Below are 16,585 nucleotides of genomic sequence, written 5' to 3'. Positions count from 1 at the left end.
GCAGAAACAGTCCACGGCCCAGATAGGCCTTGCGCAACCGTTATAAAATCCCAAAATTATTTTCAAGCGTCAGTTTGCTTCCGAGCAGGGACAACTTTAGACATGCATGTTGCGCTAGCGAGGTTCTAACGATTCTTCAACTACAAACGGGTGCTTCAGGTCGAAGTCGAAAGTGAGAGTGCCAAGCGTGATTGCCGGGAGGAAAGGATCGTCTAAGTGATTGAGAAAGTCGTAGTGTACGCTCCTCCGATCTTAAGCCAGGTACCTCTGACATGCTCAATCTAAGATGGACAACGACGGGTTTCCTGTTGGTGATGGCTCTCTCCTCCACAGTGTTTGCTGCCACTTGCTCCAATACGACCGTGTAAGTGTCAGCATAGTGAAAACTAGTTATACGTGGCAGAATCAATACGTTTCTCTCCACCTATAGCACAGTACGAATGGAAATGAAGGATGGTAGACGAAGAGCTATTATACATGTGCCATGCTGCAAAGGATACAAACGGCAGCGTACAAAATGCATTCCGATATGCTCTCAAGCGTGTGAGAACGCCATCTGTACAGCACCGGAATATTGCACCTGTAAAGCTGGTTTTACGAAACTATCGGACTACAGGTAAGAAAGGAAATTATATAGTAATATAATTAAATTTGATTTGGTTTACAAGATTTTTTTCACGTGAGAGTAAAATTCGACCAAGCTAGGAATGTTTAGGGGAATCCATGCGAGTTATATTTGTAGAATCGATAATACCGTGACCTTTCAGGCACGCTTTATGTGAGGATGCGTGTTACGCAATGTTTCACCCGATTTCCTAGTTGTTCGTATACAGTTCTTATTATATTTTGCTCACTCTTCCGTCCCGGTTCAGATGTATTCCGCACTGCGAAGACTGCGATAACGGTATCTGCACAAGACCGGGATTCTGCATGTGCCACTCCGGGTACACCAAGGCCAACAACGGAGTATGTATGCCCGAGTGTTACAACTGTACCAACGGATTCTGTTCCGACCCCAACGTGTGCCAATGCAACGATGGTTACGAGTTTGTTGACGTCAACCGGACACGCTGCGAGCGGTTAGAAGTGATCGTGAAACGTGAGGAAAAATAACGCGTGGCCATGTTCAAGCAGAACTGCATCAACGAGGTGTGTGACGATGGACAGATCCCTTTAACCTGTGCCGTTCGCTGCGAAGAACCATGTCAAACCAGAACCCGTGGTGATATTCGTCGAAGGAAGCAACAGCATTTGCCGGTCGAAGGAGAATCTTGCGAAGGAAGCAAACTACTAGAATACATCACGCTGAAAAACATGGAGGCTTGTCTTAGCTAAATAAGTTAATTTGTACCATGCAGCAGTTGAAAGGGAGGCAATAAGTTAAATTAAAAATAAATAAATGAATTTGATTCATGATGTGTGTTTTAGTAATTTTGTTCATAAACCGGGGTCGGAAATTCAAAGTTCAGAATGTTCAGTGTACGTTACTCTGCTATTGAAAGATCACATAATATCAATTCGAAATATTCTACATGTAAAGCCTGTCTCATAGTAAATTGAGCCAAAGAAAGCGCGCTACTGTGGCGCCTCTAGTAGCGTTAGCCGGAAACTAATATTTTTAGTAGTATTAGTGAATAGTAACAATGAAGTTGTGAAAGTTTCAGACCTGTACTATTGTTTTTCGCTAAATGCCGTATAATGGAAATTGAACGACCAAAAATAAATCCGCACAAAATACTATAGCACCAAGGCAAATGAGCAAATTGAATATACTGCGAACCCACTAAAATAAAAAACAAAAAAATGACAAGTATTTTTCTTTCGTACAGTTTTATATGAGGTTTGTTAAAAAAATATGTTTTTACTTTTTGCGTGTTCCCTGTTCTTTTAAATTCACGTATTTTGTTTTTGTTTCCTGCATTAACGCCCATGTCATGGATCGGGACACCGTTTTCGCAACCTCCGTTAACTTCCTCTTGCAAAGAACATCTGTAACTGTTTCACCACTTTGTCTAAGACGAAGTTTTGTGATTGCCCAGATTTTTTCGATGGGGTGAAACTCTGGGAAAATTGGTTTTGGTACCAAGTGATCTTATTGGCCCAGTACCACTCCAAGACAACCGTAGAATAATGGCAGGTCGAAAAATCGGCAAAAAAAGTATGTGAATTTATACGAACAGGGATCACGCAAAAAGTAAAAACCTATTTTTATAACAAACCTTATGTATAACTGTACAAAAGAAAAATACTTTTAATTTTTCTTTGCTTTTATTATGGATTCCAGGCCTTGCCAATCTGTCCACCGGCGCTCCAGTTATTTGTGCGGATTTATTTTGGGTCGTTCAATTTCCATTATACGGCATTTAGCGAAAAACAATAGTACAGGTCTGAAACTTGCACAACTTCATTGTTACTATTCACTAATACTACTAAAAATATTAGTTTCCGGCTAACGCTACTAGAGGCGCCACAGTAGCGCGCTTTCTTTGGCTCAATTTACTATGAGACAGGCTTTAATAAATCATCCGACAAAAATCTTTCCTTATGCTATCTTTTATTTTGTCCTTCGTATTAAAAGTTACAGGAGAATGTAGGAAATTTTAAAATTCCATGTTGTGTATTGCTACTATGGGGGTCCACAACCGCCGAACGGTATCACCGGTTAGAAAATCGACCCACGAGCGCCGAGTGCCTCGACAGCGTGATTTCGAATCCCAACCGAAACCGGACCCTCTCTTGCACGAGAGGATCTACTGTAATATAATACAACACATTGTCATACGAAATTTAACACAGTGAATACATTATTCAGAATGAAATTTGTTTATCCTGTGAAATCATTCTATTGTTTGGTCATATAATACACCCCTCAAAAGAAAGAAACGCTTCCCTCACTGTTGCATTTGCTTACGTGGGTAAGAGTTCCTTGTGTCAATTAGGAATCCTATATAATAATTTATGCTTTCAAATGTATAAATGTATGGTTTCATGAATTTTTGTTTTCTGCAGAACCTGTTTATTCCAAATTATTCCTATTTATTGCAAAATAATTATTAGTTTATTAGTTTTGCTGAATATTTTTCACTTAACGACGATTTCTTTGATTTTCAATCATTTCTTTTTTATTGAAGTTCATCGTACTAAAAATAAATAATCCTGGAAACGTATGTAGCTAAGCACACAACATCCTCGGGGTGAAGCAAATGAATACTGCAAACAAAGGACTCAAATCAATCATTTGCTCGTTTCGTACCGTTTTTCTTTTTCTCTTTTTTTTTCTCTCTCTCTCTCTCTCTCTCTCTCTCTCTCTCTCTCTCTCTCTCTCTCTCTATCTATCTCTCGCTCTCTAAACCCACCGGATCGTATCGGTCAGCAGCTAATGGATGGACGTTTCCACGGGGTTACTCTTTTTAAGACACTTGTACAGCAGTACGGAACCGATCACTAGCACGGCCAAGGCGAGCACAGCCACGGCAACAATGATCCAATGGTTGGACTCGACCGACTCCAGCACACCGGCCATCTGAATCTGTTCTGGTTGTGCGGTGCTTTCATTCCCTTTGCTCATCTCCGGAGTTGACGGCATGGATGATGCCAACACCTGTACTCGCTGTTTCGTATCCAGCGCAATGCAAGTGCCATTGGAACTGATCACACCGGATTCGCAGATGCATTCTCTCTTGGACGGTATGGCAAGGAAACCTTCCGGGCAGTTGAAGTCAACCGGGGCACTGTTCTGATCCTCGGACTCTTCATCCTCGTCTGCATCATAATCGTCGCTGACGGAGAACCGACTCCGGAAGGGATTTCCATCTTCGTCCCTATCGGCGGATGTCTCGCAAATGTGTCCATCCCGTAGGTTGGCCCCCTCATCACAGAAGCACCACCCATCGACACATTCGCCTCGTATGCACGGCGGGTCGCATAGACGGCGACATTCCCCATCGGACTCCAGGACGAATCCTCGCTCACAAAGGCACACGTTCGGTTCAGCACAGTACGCTCCTCGACCGCACGGCTCCTCGCAGTACGGTTCACACCGACCGTCGTGTGTTTCAGCGTAGCCGGGCAGGCAGAGGCACACGTTGGGTTGCGTGCAGATACCATTGACACATCCATCACTGCAAACCGGCCGGCAGTGGACGATCGAGTCTGGGTCGCTGATCGCAAGCTGATAGCCATCGTGACACGAGCACACATTGTTCTCGATGCAATCCCCGTGCATGCAGTTCACGAAGCGTTCGTCACACTCAATCGGCGGAGGCAGGGAAGGAGGAGTTGTGGGGCACACTAGAGGTGGTTCGGTCGGGCAAACGGTCTCCGGGCACGGCGTAACCGGAGGGCAAGTGATCGGTACGGTTGGAGGTGCTTTGGTGGTGGGTTTGGTGGGTGGAACCGTAGGACATACCACCTTAGGACAGGGCGTTGGAGGAGGAGGTGGTGGCGGGCATGTGACATTGCATGAGGCGACATCCTCTCGCGGTAGTACCTCGGGGCAGGTGAGCTTAGGACAAATTTCCTGCGATGGTTCCTTGCAAACACACTCGCTCGTGGTGTTGGCTACCTCATAGATGATGACATCGTCATCACACACGACCGGTTCCGGAATGAGTTCACATGTCTGAATCCCTCGCTCGTCGTTGGTGGAGTAGTAGTCGTCGAAGCACCGGCACGAGTTTGGACCTCCGCATATCCCGAACGTACAGTTGACCACGTTAGGATCACAGAACGGAGAGCACTCGCTTGTCGATTGTTCCAGCGTTTCGTCCTCCGTTGGTACAAATCCTTCCAGACACTGGCACACATTCGGTGCCACACACCGCCCGTTGATGCATTCGGGAACACACACCGGCTCACAGCGATCCGTTGCCTCCCTATACACGTACCCATCGTCGCAAAGACACTCGTCGGGCGCGAGACACCGTCCATTGGAGCATCCGTTGGTGCACAGTGGCACACATCTCGCCGTATCGCCATTGTCCGGAACTCGCAGATAGTATCCCTCCGCACACTGACATCGGTTCCCTCCAAGACACACCCCATCGTAGCAGTCGACCACAGCCGGATCACAGCTTGGCTCACACCGATCGCTTCCCGGAAGTCGCGCGAAGCCCTCATTGCAGATGCACGTGTCGGGCGCAATACAAGCCCCGTTTGCGCAACCACCTTCACAGCTTGGCTCGCAGATCGAAGGGAACTGCTCCGAACGGGCGTACCCCGGGTGACACTCGCACCGGCCCTCCTCCACGCAGTATCCGTTGACGCACTGCGACCGGCAAGTCACAGGTTCGCACAACATTCGGCCATTCCGAATGGCCAACGTGTAGCCCTCGTTGCACTCACACACGTTGGGTTGCGTACAGCGACCGTGGGTGCAGTCGACCAGGGACTCCTCGCAGACTGGCTCACATACGCTGGAGCTATTGCCGACGAAGCGGTGTCCGGCTAGGCATTGGCATACATCTGGCCGAATGCAGTATGCGTTGACGCACTTGTTTCTACAGTATGGCGTGCAGATGGACGACTTGGAGTTGATGGCTGCAAATGAGTGGTTTAAAACATTATTCACAAATTCACAATGGTATGCAAACATCCATTCATTATATTTCCTATGTGAACCAGGCATCAAACGGTAATGTTGTGCGGAAGGATAGATTATCAAATAAATATTTACTAGTAGAATATTAAAATTATAGGATAGGAAAGGAGTAGGATCGAAATTCAATCGAAACAACTATGAAATCATAACATATTTTTAATCGATGAAAAAGATCCTTCAAAAATAATATGCGTTGAGTTGAATGTATATGGTGGTCCATGTGTGAACCGCTTAAACATCATATTACATGGTGATCTTAATGTTGTATTAAATGATTTGATCTATCAGATTCAAACTAAAACATATGATAAAGACTTACAGCTGGAGGTGGCATAGTAACCCTTCAAGCATTGGCAGTGATCCGGCGCCACGCAGAGACCATTGGAACAACCGTTGGAACACTTCGGTTCACAAACATTCCTGCTCTTCTCACTCTTGACGTAACCTGAAGGGGTGAAAAAATTGGGAAAGTAAAATTAATGTGTGGTTTACAGATAGTTCTCGGCACAAAAAATTACTACCTTTTTTACAATCACAAACATCCGGTGCGACACAGATTCCGTGTACGCAAGGTTTCGTACAGAGCGGTACACATTTGCTACCCGTCGTCGGATCAAGCTGATAACCGTCGTGACACTGGCATCGGTCTCCCCCCACACATACACCATTCTCGCAAGTGTTCGCGCACCGTGGCTGGCACACTCCGATGGTTTCATTGTAGAGAAACCCTTCGGCGCACTCGCAAACTCCAGGACCAGTGCAAACGCCAGCCACGCAACCTTTCGGACAATCCGGAACGCAAACGTGAGGCGTTGCCTCATCACGGACGCGGTAGTTCCGGTGGCACACGCAAGTATTCGGTGCCACACAGTCTCCGTTGACGCACGGTTCAGAGCAGGCCGACACACACACGGATGTGTCATCTCCGGCGGGACTATAACCGTCGCCACAGCTGCACTTTCCCGGGGCAACACATCTACCTCCTTGGCATGGTTTTAGACACACCGGGACGCAGTGGTTGCTCTCGTCCAGCTCGTATCCTTCGTTGCAGACACATTCATTCGGACCGATGCAGTTTCCGTTAAGACATCCCTCGGAGCAGACAGGTTCACAGGAGAAGTTTGATTGCGTGGATATGGTATATCCTGATACAAATGAAATAGAGGTATGGAAGTATAAGAAATATTTCTAGACTTAATAATAAACTGAACGATGTTGTCTATCTAAAAACTAACCTGCCTCGCACTGGCATACATTCGGTAACACACAAACTCCATGTCGACACTCCTCATCACACTGCGGCACACAGGCATTTTCGTCCGCCGTATCGGGTCGATATCCTTCATCGCATTCACAAACATCCTCGACACATCGCCCAAATCGGCACGAACGATCGCACTTCCGGCGACACACACCACTTCCAGGATCTCTTTCAAACCCATCATCACAGAAGCACACGTTCGGCGCAACGCATTCCCCATTTTGACACGTTGGAATACAAACCGGTTCACAACTGGAAAAATGAGACGGATTAAAAAGGAAGCACTTGGCATGATTAGTACCTCAAATGGACTCTTCACCCGTGCACATCTTACCGGTAATTATGCACTTTCCGGTAGCCGGAATAGCAGTCACAAGTATCCGGTGCGACACACTTGCCAAAAACACAAGGTTCACGACATGTTGGCTCACACTCCGTTCCTACCACGTGATATCCTTCGCAACACGTGGGTTTCTTGCGCACGTCATACCCGAGCTGGAATAGAATTGAACCAACCATGTAATGGAGAACTGTGACACTTGAGTTTATAATATTGTACACTAATAAAAACTCACAGAACACGTCAAGGCTTCCACCATTACCGGGACGCGTATGGTGTTCTCTGAGAACATACAAAAGTACGTTCCATCACCAAATTTTATAATTTCGCTTTTATTTTCCACCAACTTTGGCACCCTGGAACAAGAACACAGGAAAAAGGAAGTGATCACCAGATTTGCAGAACAAAGAATACACACAGGCACCATACTTTTCCTCCTCAAAGCACAGCTTTTCCACCGCCAATCCTGACTGAACTAGCTGCAGCAGCAGCACCGACACTAGACACCATACGGCCATCGAGGACCGTACCAGGCGGGGTGAATTTCCCAACAGTTGCCCCATTCCAAAGAACCAGAACACCACTGGGAGCGCCGGAATCCACAAGTGCGTGAGCGTTCGGTGGCCACCGAATCGTAACTAAATTGTCCCCACAGCAGATTGCTAGCACGCAGGCTACGCAGCCTCCTATTTGCGGAACTACGGGAAGGTTCTAGGCAACGGGAAGATTCTAGGCAACGGGAAATGACCCGTGGTAATCAAAATCGAAATTGGGGATGAACAAAACAGCGAGAAAAAACGACAAATGCGATCTTTCTAGGGTCAGAACGAACAAAACAGCACGCCCCACTCGATCGCCGTCTAAAGATTTCGAACTCCGGGTTTAGTCATACCCTGCTCGAGTACGCTTATCACGCTTGATTATAAAGCACCGGTTACGAAATTCTTGAGAGGATCGCTGGGGAACATGCCCTCAACCCTATGGTTGGTTCGTAATCTTAATTGCTTTCGGTTGACGGTTTTTCCTTGGTTTCTTCTGCCCTTAGTCTACGCACACAGACAGATTATGAACGTCGGTTGGGTAATCTGACATAACTTTCAGTGATGGTGTCAATTTTTCTGCTCTAGGCCGGAAAGACCTTCCAATTTATTGGTTTGAGATCACAGGATTGTGATTGAAGCAGTTCGTCCAATGTCACCGTGTTTTTTATAACATAAAACAAAACAAACAAATTAGTGCCAGCACATAAATTTAACCGACCTCTTCCAACACGCTACATGTTTTCCTTCGCTTAACTTGCGTCATGGTTCAGATGAAAAGATTTTGCATCCTTGGTGTCTACAATGCGACATTAAATTAAAGTCAAAAATGAAATATAAAATTCCATCGATAGCAAGCCATTTCCGCTTGATAACAAGATGTCACCGAAAACAAAACGAGCGTTCTTGTTTCGGGTTGAAGTTCTTTTCGCACGAGGCACTTCCAATCCAGCGTCACAACAAAAATACTCGCTGTTGCATGATGTACGCTATCAATTTGAGATTTACATTTTTCCACCAATCGATTCCAAAATAGCATCGATAGTACGGATGGATGAAGTGTGGCTGGGAGCGAGACCATCCGGCGTTTTCATAGCATTGCTAGGAACGCGCGGGATTGCTTTGTGGTTCAAGTCATCTCTCGCTTGCTCCGTCGTCTTATCAAACAACCCCACGAAATGTTTATGTGGGTCAATCGGATGAGCACCGGGGCTCTAATCGTTTGGATGATGAGCTTGATTTATTTATTTATTTGGAATGCAGCTACCATATGTTTTGTCTTTCTTTGCTACCTTACATTATCACGCTAGTTAACGCGGCATTTTGTGCGAACTGATTAATCCAAATTCATGATCACCAAATCCAAATTCATGGTTCCACTATCCATGATGATGGTTCGATGAACTCTTCTATTCTTCACTTAATAAGATTTTTGGTAAAATTGATTTTATTAGATTTTTGTTTACAAGCTTGACATATTGCGGCAGAAGTAGTTTTTTATTATCATTTCTTATCAAGCACACGCAGTATTAAAAATTCAATCAATCCACTCAAATTTGTCCAGGTTCGTCAAAGGTTAAATGCTTCGTAAAATCGGTGCGCGCCACATCCATAAACAGGAGCCTACAAGCAGAACAACACCACTTACAATACTTGCGCATGGAAAACGAACATTTAAAAACTTACTTAGAAATAGCTGTCGAAAGGTTAAATACACATAGAGTTTTGCTGGCTTCAGAAGAATTAATTCTTTTAGGCAATTGCTTCAAAAATAACATTTCTAATCAAAGCCTTCTCCGTTGGTAAATGTGAAAGTGTAGCGCCCATATAAACTGTAATATTCGATCTCGTGATTTTCTGTTCAGCGGACGTCCATCCGGTTGACTCCAGCTGGTCAAAAACGTTTTCCTTTCCGCGCGACTCATCAGATTCCACAATTCAATGTGCGGCTCAACGGTTCTGGGTTTGAACTTCGCTTTCCGTTTCATGCTGTAAGTTGTTTTGTTTGAAATGCGGCTTTCCGTTGACAGTTTCGTAACGTGACTGCTTTTCTTGAATAATTGTCGTTTTATACAAAACAATTAAAAAACCGATTATCCCACACAGAGTTGTTTGTATGATAAGTAACATTCATCTGAAAGGTTATTTGTCCAAATCAGTGCCCGAGTTAAAAAGTTATTATCAAAACTGCTTTACTTCACTTCACTACCAAGGTTATTTTGACTCTATACCGCCTTGTTATTTTTCCATGTTTGAGAAAATGATGGAACTTCTTTTCTTCTTCTTTCTATTCTTCATATCTTTTAATTGAGGGCTAAATTATACATCTCGATTCATATTTTACAAAGATATTACCAAAAACGTTTTTCCGACCATCATTTCGCACCGCGACACATGTTGTGAAGCTTTGTTACAAGAACCTTGGTAAATTGGTAAATATTTTGATCGACATGTCAATCTGACGTCGTGGCACTTCTCGATGCGTTGGTAAAGTGAATTTGTGGCGAAAAAAGTTAAATTTTGTGGTTGTCGAGCTTATAACATTCGTCGGGAATTACGTGGTGGTCCATTTTTTTAAGAAACCGGCCGCGGAAAGTGCTCCACTCAGGATGGGAATGAATGTGAGTCGGCAGGTTGATTTGGCGGAGAACGAATACTTGCAGCGATTTGTCGGCAAATCGCACGTCCCAGCATATGATGACGATTTTTGGAACAACTTCCTTCAATACCACATCAACCTACCGACGAACAGGTAAGTGCCAGCTAAGCCCCTTCAGCATGTTGGAAGAATAATAATTTATTGTGATTTTTCTTACCCTTCAGCCAGGAACAGCTGAGTCTCGATTCGCGACTGGAATCACTCTGCCAGAGCTTCATTAGTCACAACCTCCATACAGGAAATTTCGGATCATTAATAAACGTATTCCTGCTCAAAGTTTCCGAACTGCTGACGCTGTCCGACACCGAAAGGTAAGTATAGGCTGGTGAAGTAAAAACTATAAGTAGGTCACTTCAGATGGAGTCTCTTATCAACAAAACCGACGAAAACTGATGCAATGGACGTTGTCTTATTTTGTGTTTGTTTGATTTTTCTAGCAACGTACACATTTGGCATGCTTTCAACGCACTCTTTATAATACGTTGCCTGGTGAAGTACATGATCGAGACGGGTTCGGAGTACCAGCTGTTACAGCATTTTGAAGCGTTGCCGGCACAAGCGTCCGACGGAGATGTACCGCCGGTGGAACCTACCGCTGGCAGCAGCACGGCCATTTCCATCGATAACCATGCTGTAGAAGAAACCCGAGCAGCCGTTGCAAAGTTGGTCGATGGAACAAAGTTTGAAACGTTTCTTGAGGCGCTCGTCAACATCATCGTCGTCATACCGGTGAAGTACGTTAGCGGAAATGCCATGCTATGAAAGTTCCCATATTATGAGTTTCACACACTTTATTCGCAGGGAATTTACATATCATTTGCACCTGGAAGCGGTCAACTGTATGATTATCCTGCTTTCGGTGAGCCTCTTCTCGCAGCAGGCGATGGAAAAGTCCACAATCTATCGGACGATCTACCGTTGCCAGCATGCGAACACGCTGATGAGCGCGCTGCTACATTTCCTGAGCCGCATGAGCCAAGCGCCGCAGACAATGTTCGGGTTCGGAACGGGTGGATCGTTCGTGTTCGGCATCGCCGAGTCGCTCTGGTCGATTCTGACGTTCGCGCGCAAGCAACCGGACATATTGACCGCACACGATCTTCCGAGCGCTTTCCGGGAGCATTACCCGTTGGCCAACCAGAGCCTGCTGTTGATACTGATCCTTACCAACCATCACGCGACGAAGGATAATCCTTACCGGATAAGTTTGTTCGGTTGCTCCGACTCGCAGGGTAGGAATAGATTTTTTTTCGAGCTACTTTGTGGGATGCATCAAACGTGTTTATTTATCTCTCTCTTATTTAGACTCTCCTAAGGAGGAGCCGGCCACATTCAAGATTGATTTTTCGTCCCTGTACAACACACTGTGCCGAATAGTGACCATCGATCAGGCCACCCTTCTGTTGTATCTACTGCTCTATCGAAACCAAAGATTCCACAAGTACGTGATGGCGCAGCAAAACCTTCAGCAACTAGTAAGTAGAGACGAGAAAATATGTTTCTTTCAAACAGTGTCGGAACATTACATTTTATTTTTCTCTTTGCACAGGTTATCCCCATCCTCCAAACCCTGTACAATGCTCCAGATAGTACGTCACATCACATCTATATGTCGCTGATAGTATTGCTTATTCTCAGCGAGGACGATAACTTCAACAAGAGCGTCCATCAGATTGTAAGTACCGCCGGTGGGAGTGGTTTCTTTTCAGTTTGTCGTTAATAAACAAACCCAATACTTGGTTATCTTGTTTTTTCTCCTTGTTAGATGTTGAAAAATGTTACCTGGTACACGGAGCGTTCGATCAGCGAAATTTCGCTTGGTGGCTTACTGATACTGGTCGTTATCAGGACGATTCAGTACAACATGTTGAAGATGCGCGATAAGTATCTGCACACGAACTGCCTCGCCGCGCTGGCAAACATGTCCGGCCAGTTTCAGTCGCTCCATCCCTACGTGGCGCAGCGTTTAGTCAGCCTGTTTGAAACGCTCGCCAAAAAGCACGCCCGGTTGGACCAACAGCTGAAGCAACCGAATGGAGTGACTATCGAGCCCGACGTTTCGATTCCGATCGGTGGTGGACCGCTCACACCGGAGGACATGGTAGGAAAGAGAGAGAGAGAGATAAAAATATCGCACATGAATGGGCGTTATCATACAGCTTGCAATCTTTCATTCACAGTTGCAGGATCTTTCGGTATTGGAGGAGGTACTACGGATGGTGCTGGAGATTCTTAACTCCTGCTTGTCCCATCAGTTGGTCTACTGTCCTAATCTGGTGTACACCCTGCTGTACAAACGCAACGTCTTCGAGGCCTTCCGAAGTCATTCGGCATTTCAGGATATTATACAAAACATTGACATGGTGAGATATATTTAATTTATTTTAACTTACAAAGAAAAAACATTCATAAACAAAACATTACTTTCTCGCTAGGTGGTAGGATTCTTTTCCTCGCGCCTGCAACGGGTACAGGATCAGCGCGGGGAACTGGGCGTCAGCGAAGTGCTGGAGGTGATATCGAAAGGTGCTAGCCAGTGGTCAAGCGATCGATTGCGGGTACGTTGGCTTGTAATCACGCTGCTGTCATTTTTCCAACTACAGCGATGGTTTTTGGGATTTCTTTTTCTTTCGCAGAAATTCCCCGACCTAAAGTTTAAGTACGTCGAGGAGGACGCACCGGAGGAATTCTTTATCCCGTACGTTTGGACGCTCGTTTGCAAAGCTGGCTGTGTGCACTTCAGTTCCGAAACGATCAAAGGTGTCTCCACCGAAATCGTTTGTTAACGATGCCAACCAAAGGCACCCCGAACCCTGCAGAACATTGTGCTGTACTTCAAAGTTCGTTTCTTCCTATCTAATGCGTATAACCTATAACGGATGCGTACGATTTTTAAATCAGGTACGCATGTTTAAATCACGAAACAACTTATATTTTATCTTACGTTTAGCTCCATTCCACCAGATGATGCTATATATATTTTTTTTATTAACGAATTGCAATAATGTCTTTACCTTCCGTTATTGTTTAATTGTTTGTTTAACTGTGCGCTTCTCTTTGATTGTAATTTATCACGTTATTTTATTTCGTTTCCGGCAAACCTGTAGAACGTTGCCATTTAGTCAGAACCGGTGTGCAAATATTTAACTAGTAGCTCGATTTTTCCCTCTGCGCTGGCCAGCTCCAGCCCGTTTCTTTCCGGATCGATATCGCTAAGACTGTACCGGCGAAAGGCTACGATAACACAGGCAATAATAAACTTAAAGTTACGGTACGATAACAAATGCTACTAACAGTTCTCTTAAGACACTCTACGGATAGGGACGAATGTGTACGCAGACAACCATTGGCACACAGGCCTAGTTGAATGATTTTACTTGTAAGATTCGCGTAGATATTGTTTGCAATATGCGAGTAGGGCAGGAGTAAGCAAAACAGCATTAATTTCCATTGACCGAACTGGAAAGGCGTATATTTAAATGCACAACACACCCATGGAGGTCGAGAGTGGAGAAGACAGGAAGAGTGAAAGAGAGAGAATGAAAGGCGTGCAAGGATCTTCATCGGAATATAAAGAAGTGGGAATAGTTAAAACATTATTAACCAATAGCAATGTGCGTTATACGTTTTTACTACCTTTCCGAAACTAGCCGGGTCATGAGAAATGGAAGTTGGGCAAGTTATCATTTGTTCTTTGTTGAAAAACACATACACACAGCTTCATTAAAAAAAAGTTCGACATTTTATTACCACAATGTAACGCTTTCGAACAGTTTATCGAATAAATAGCATTAAAAGGAAGGAGCGTTTAGCGAGAGAAAGTACTTAGCTTAGATCTACCTTTCCCGGCTCGCGTCGGAAAAGGGATACTCCGCCGACGCACGGGAGATGGTTCTTAAACGCTATATATCACTTGGTGGGGACGACTGGACGACTCGGGTAGACGTCGCCAGTCGAGTGTCCATCGCATCTGGGACGGTTTCGCGGGTTGCGGTGAAGCATGCTTCCGCTCAGACTCCCTGGCAGGCTTCCATGCACTGCTTGTACGACATGAAGTTGTTCGCGTTTCCGTCGCATCCGCCGAACTTGAATTCGATGCATTCTTTCTGGTCGGGATCATATCTGTGGAAAGGAGGTAGGTTTAGAGAAGAATTTTCCATGAAAACATATGAATTTGGAGTTGAAATTCCAAGAGACGCACTTGCACATATCAATGAAAAAGGGTCTCAAACGTTCAAGACCAACTAAATAATTCGAAATACTTTACAAGCGTGTTATGGTGAAGGGAAAATATTGGAAAATATTTTAATACACATTATTCTGTTAGCGACGTAGCGATAATTGATCGACTTAGCGAAGCTTCTCTGCTCTCGGCGTGATCGTGCAGCGGGCAATTGATAATTTAATCGTCACAGTGCAGTGACTATAGTCATCCTGTCGCTGTTAAGTAATAAGCTGTCGTTCGCATCATCTTCGAGCGCCCGGGTCGATGTCACGATCGAACAAATCAAATTATTAGCTAGCTGACGATCCAGCGCCACGTAATCGATCGCGGGCTGAACAACAACTGCTCGCTGATAATTTGCACAACCAACACCAACAATCGGTTCGCACAAAACACGGTGGGATGGATACGCTATTCAGCACAACTTTCACTGCACGGCACGCCGTAGCCGATAAATAAACATTTGTCCTCATCGGTGCCGAGGAGGTAACCCGTTTCCGTTCGGTTGGGAAGGACCGGGTGGTCCGGTCGGGTGTTAGTGTGCAACTTCTCGTTGCCCTCCTTCGCCATTGGTGCGCTAGGTTTAAGTACCTTGCCTTCCGTATTCCGTCCCGGCTCTTACCTGTAGCGGGGTAGTAGGGCCCGGCACACTCCACGCCTCGGGGGCAACTTGCACTGCTCGTCCCGTCCGGCCGCCTCCAGCCGATTGCTCGTCTGCAGAGGCACTGCTCCGACCTTCTCCTCGCGCTCCTGCCGCCCGTCGTCCTCCAGCTCGTCGTAGTCGCCCAGATATTCGAGCATTTTGTAGAACATTCGGCGCCCTTCCGATCCGATCTGGTCGAGCATATCGATCGGTTGGGCCGTGGTGGATTCCAGCAGGCAGCACACGATCAGCACACCACCGAGGGCTAGGAGGCTGGCCACGGCTAGGTTCGCCGTCGGAACGGTCTGGTGGCGGTTTCGTTTGCTGGACACCATTTTCTTTGTTGGTTGAATGTTCAGTTCTTCTGCACAAATGTTTCTCTTTCAAAAACAGATCGTTTTAGGCACCAATTTCTTTTCCACGATTCAAACCAGTCACACTGGATATCACTTCAAATTTAATTTCAAGTTCCGAAGACGTTCGATCCACTCGTTAGCAACTCACATTGGCAACTGGCTGAGCGATCGGGTGTGTGGCGCGATCTTATATTTACTTTGGCACGTCACGGACCCCGCGATCGGGTGGGTAACGGTAAAACAGGAACAGAAAAAGGGTGGAAATAAATAAAACACCACACCGCGCCACAACGATGACGACAGCGGCGACAACAGTCTCGGTGGAACCGGTTGGGGAGGACACAAGACACAAAAAGGGAGAAAAAGAAACTCCTGCCTTAAGCGAAGGCGAAACGAAAGATCACAACGCCGCATCAAGCGACGAGCGGCGTGTCACGTCATTTCGGTTTGTTTTTCTCCCCCGCGGGTTTCGGTGGTCCCGCGTGCGTAGTGGCCTGCTGGTATGCTGGTGTGCCTGCACGGTCACTGGCCCGGCGCGCTAACCGCATAAAACCGCATCACGACACCCAACCCTCTCTGTCAGTTGCATCCAAAATCAAACGTACAATACGCTTTCCGAAAAACAAAAAAAATGTTGACACATTAGAAACAACAATCGAACTCTGCGTTTCCATCTCGCCGATTGCTTCACGCTGGCGTTGGACGACGTTGGAAAATCAGTTCCGATCTGCCCGCGTCGAACGGGTTAGACGGACCACCCAGTTGGCGGTGGCACGGTGGTTGCGGAAATGGAAAATAGAAAGCGTGCACAACGCCAAACCAATCACCGAATCCCAACGATCTTTCGCATGCAGTTTTCTCCCAGTCTTGCTTGCACTTATTTTAGCGCACACGATCAGCTGCGAAGCGGATTCCGTTTGTGGACGGGAAATTCCGTCCCCGTGCAGGAACTCGACGCATGGC

The 16,585-nt window shown here is 45.8% G+C and overlaps 3 protein-coding genes across 3 annotated transcripts; 1 reads left to right on the top strand and 2 right to left on the bottom strand.

Moving 5' to 3' along the window:
- Positions 1 to 3,376: 3,376 nt before the first annotated feature.
- Positions 3,377 to 7,763, bottom strand: LOC131293311 (fibrillin-1-like). The gene is made up of 7 exons (XM_058321391.1): positions 7,630 to 7,763; positions 7,436 to 7,556; positions 7,195 to 7,355; positions 6,835 to 7,112; positions 6,121 to 6,744; positions 5,919 to 6,044; positions 3,377 to 5,538 (listed from the first exon to the last, which is right to left on the bottom strand). Exons 1-7 carry the CDS (start codon positions 7,761 to 7,763, stop codon positions 3,377 to 3,379), a joined length of 3,606 nt encoding a protein of 1,201 aa, XP_058177374.1.
- Positions 7,764 to 10,323: 2,560 nt separating this feature from the next.
- Positions 10,324 to 13,975, top strand: LOC131285448 (dymeclin). Its single transcript, XM_058314307.1, has 10 exons — positions 10,324 to 10,491; positions 10,563 to 10,709; positions 10,836 to 11,132; positions 11,200 to 11,630; positions 11,704 to 11,873; positions 11,948 to 12,073; positions 12,164 to 12,499; positions 12,579 to 12,761; positions 12,834 to 12,956; positions 13,035 to 13,975. Exons 1-10 carry the CDS (start codon positions 10,349 to 10,351, stop codon positions 13,182 to 13,184), a joined length of 2,106 nt encoding a protein of 701 aa, XP_058170290.1. The 5' UTR covers positions 10,324 to 10,348; the 3' UTR covers positions 13,185 to 13,975.
- A 421-nt stretch (positions 13,976 to 14,396) lies between these two features.
- LOC131281788 (protein AMBP-like) lies at positions 14,397 to 15,601 on the bottom strand. The gene is made up of 2 exons (XM_058311139.1): positions 15,246 to 15,601; positions 14,397 to 14,520 (listed from the first exon to the last, which is right to left on the bottom strand). The coding sequence occupies exons 1-2, from the start codon at positions 15,599 to 15,601 to the stop codon at positions 14,409 to 14,411; spliced, it is 468 nt and encodes a 155-aa protein (XP_058167122.1). The 3' UTR covers positions 14,397 to 14,408.
- Positions 15,602 to 16,585: the final 984 nt, after the last annotated feature.

Source organism: Anopheles ziemanni, chromosome 2 (genome assembly GCF_943734765.1).
Source record: "Anopheles ziemanni chromosome 2, idAnoZiCoDA_A2_x.2, whole genome shotgun sequence".
NCBI lineage: Eukaryota > Metazoa > Arthropoda > Insecta > Diptera > Culicidae > Anopheles > Anopheles ziemanni.
This window is presented reverse-complemented; position numbering and strand designations above follow the sequence as displayed.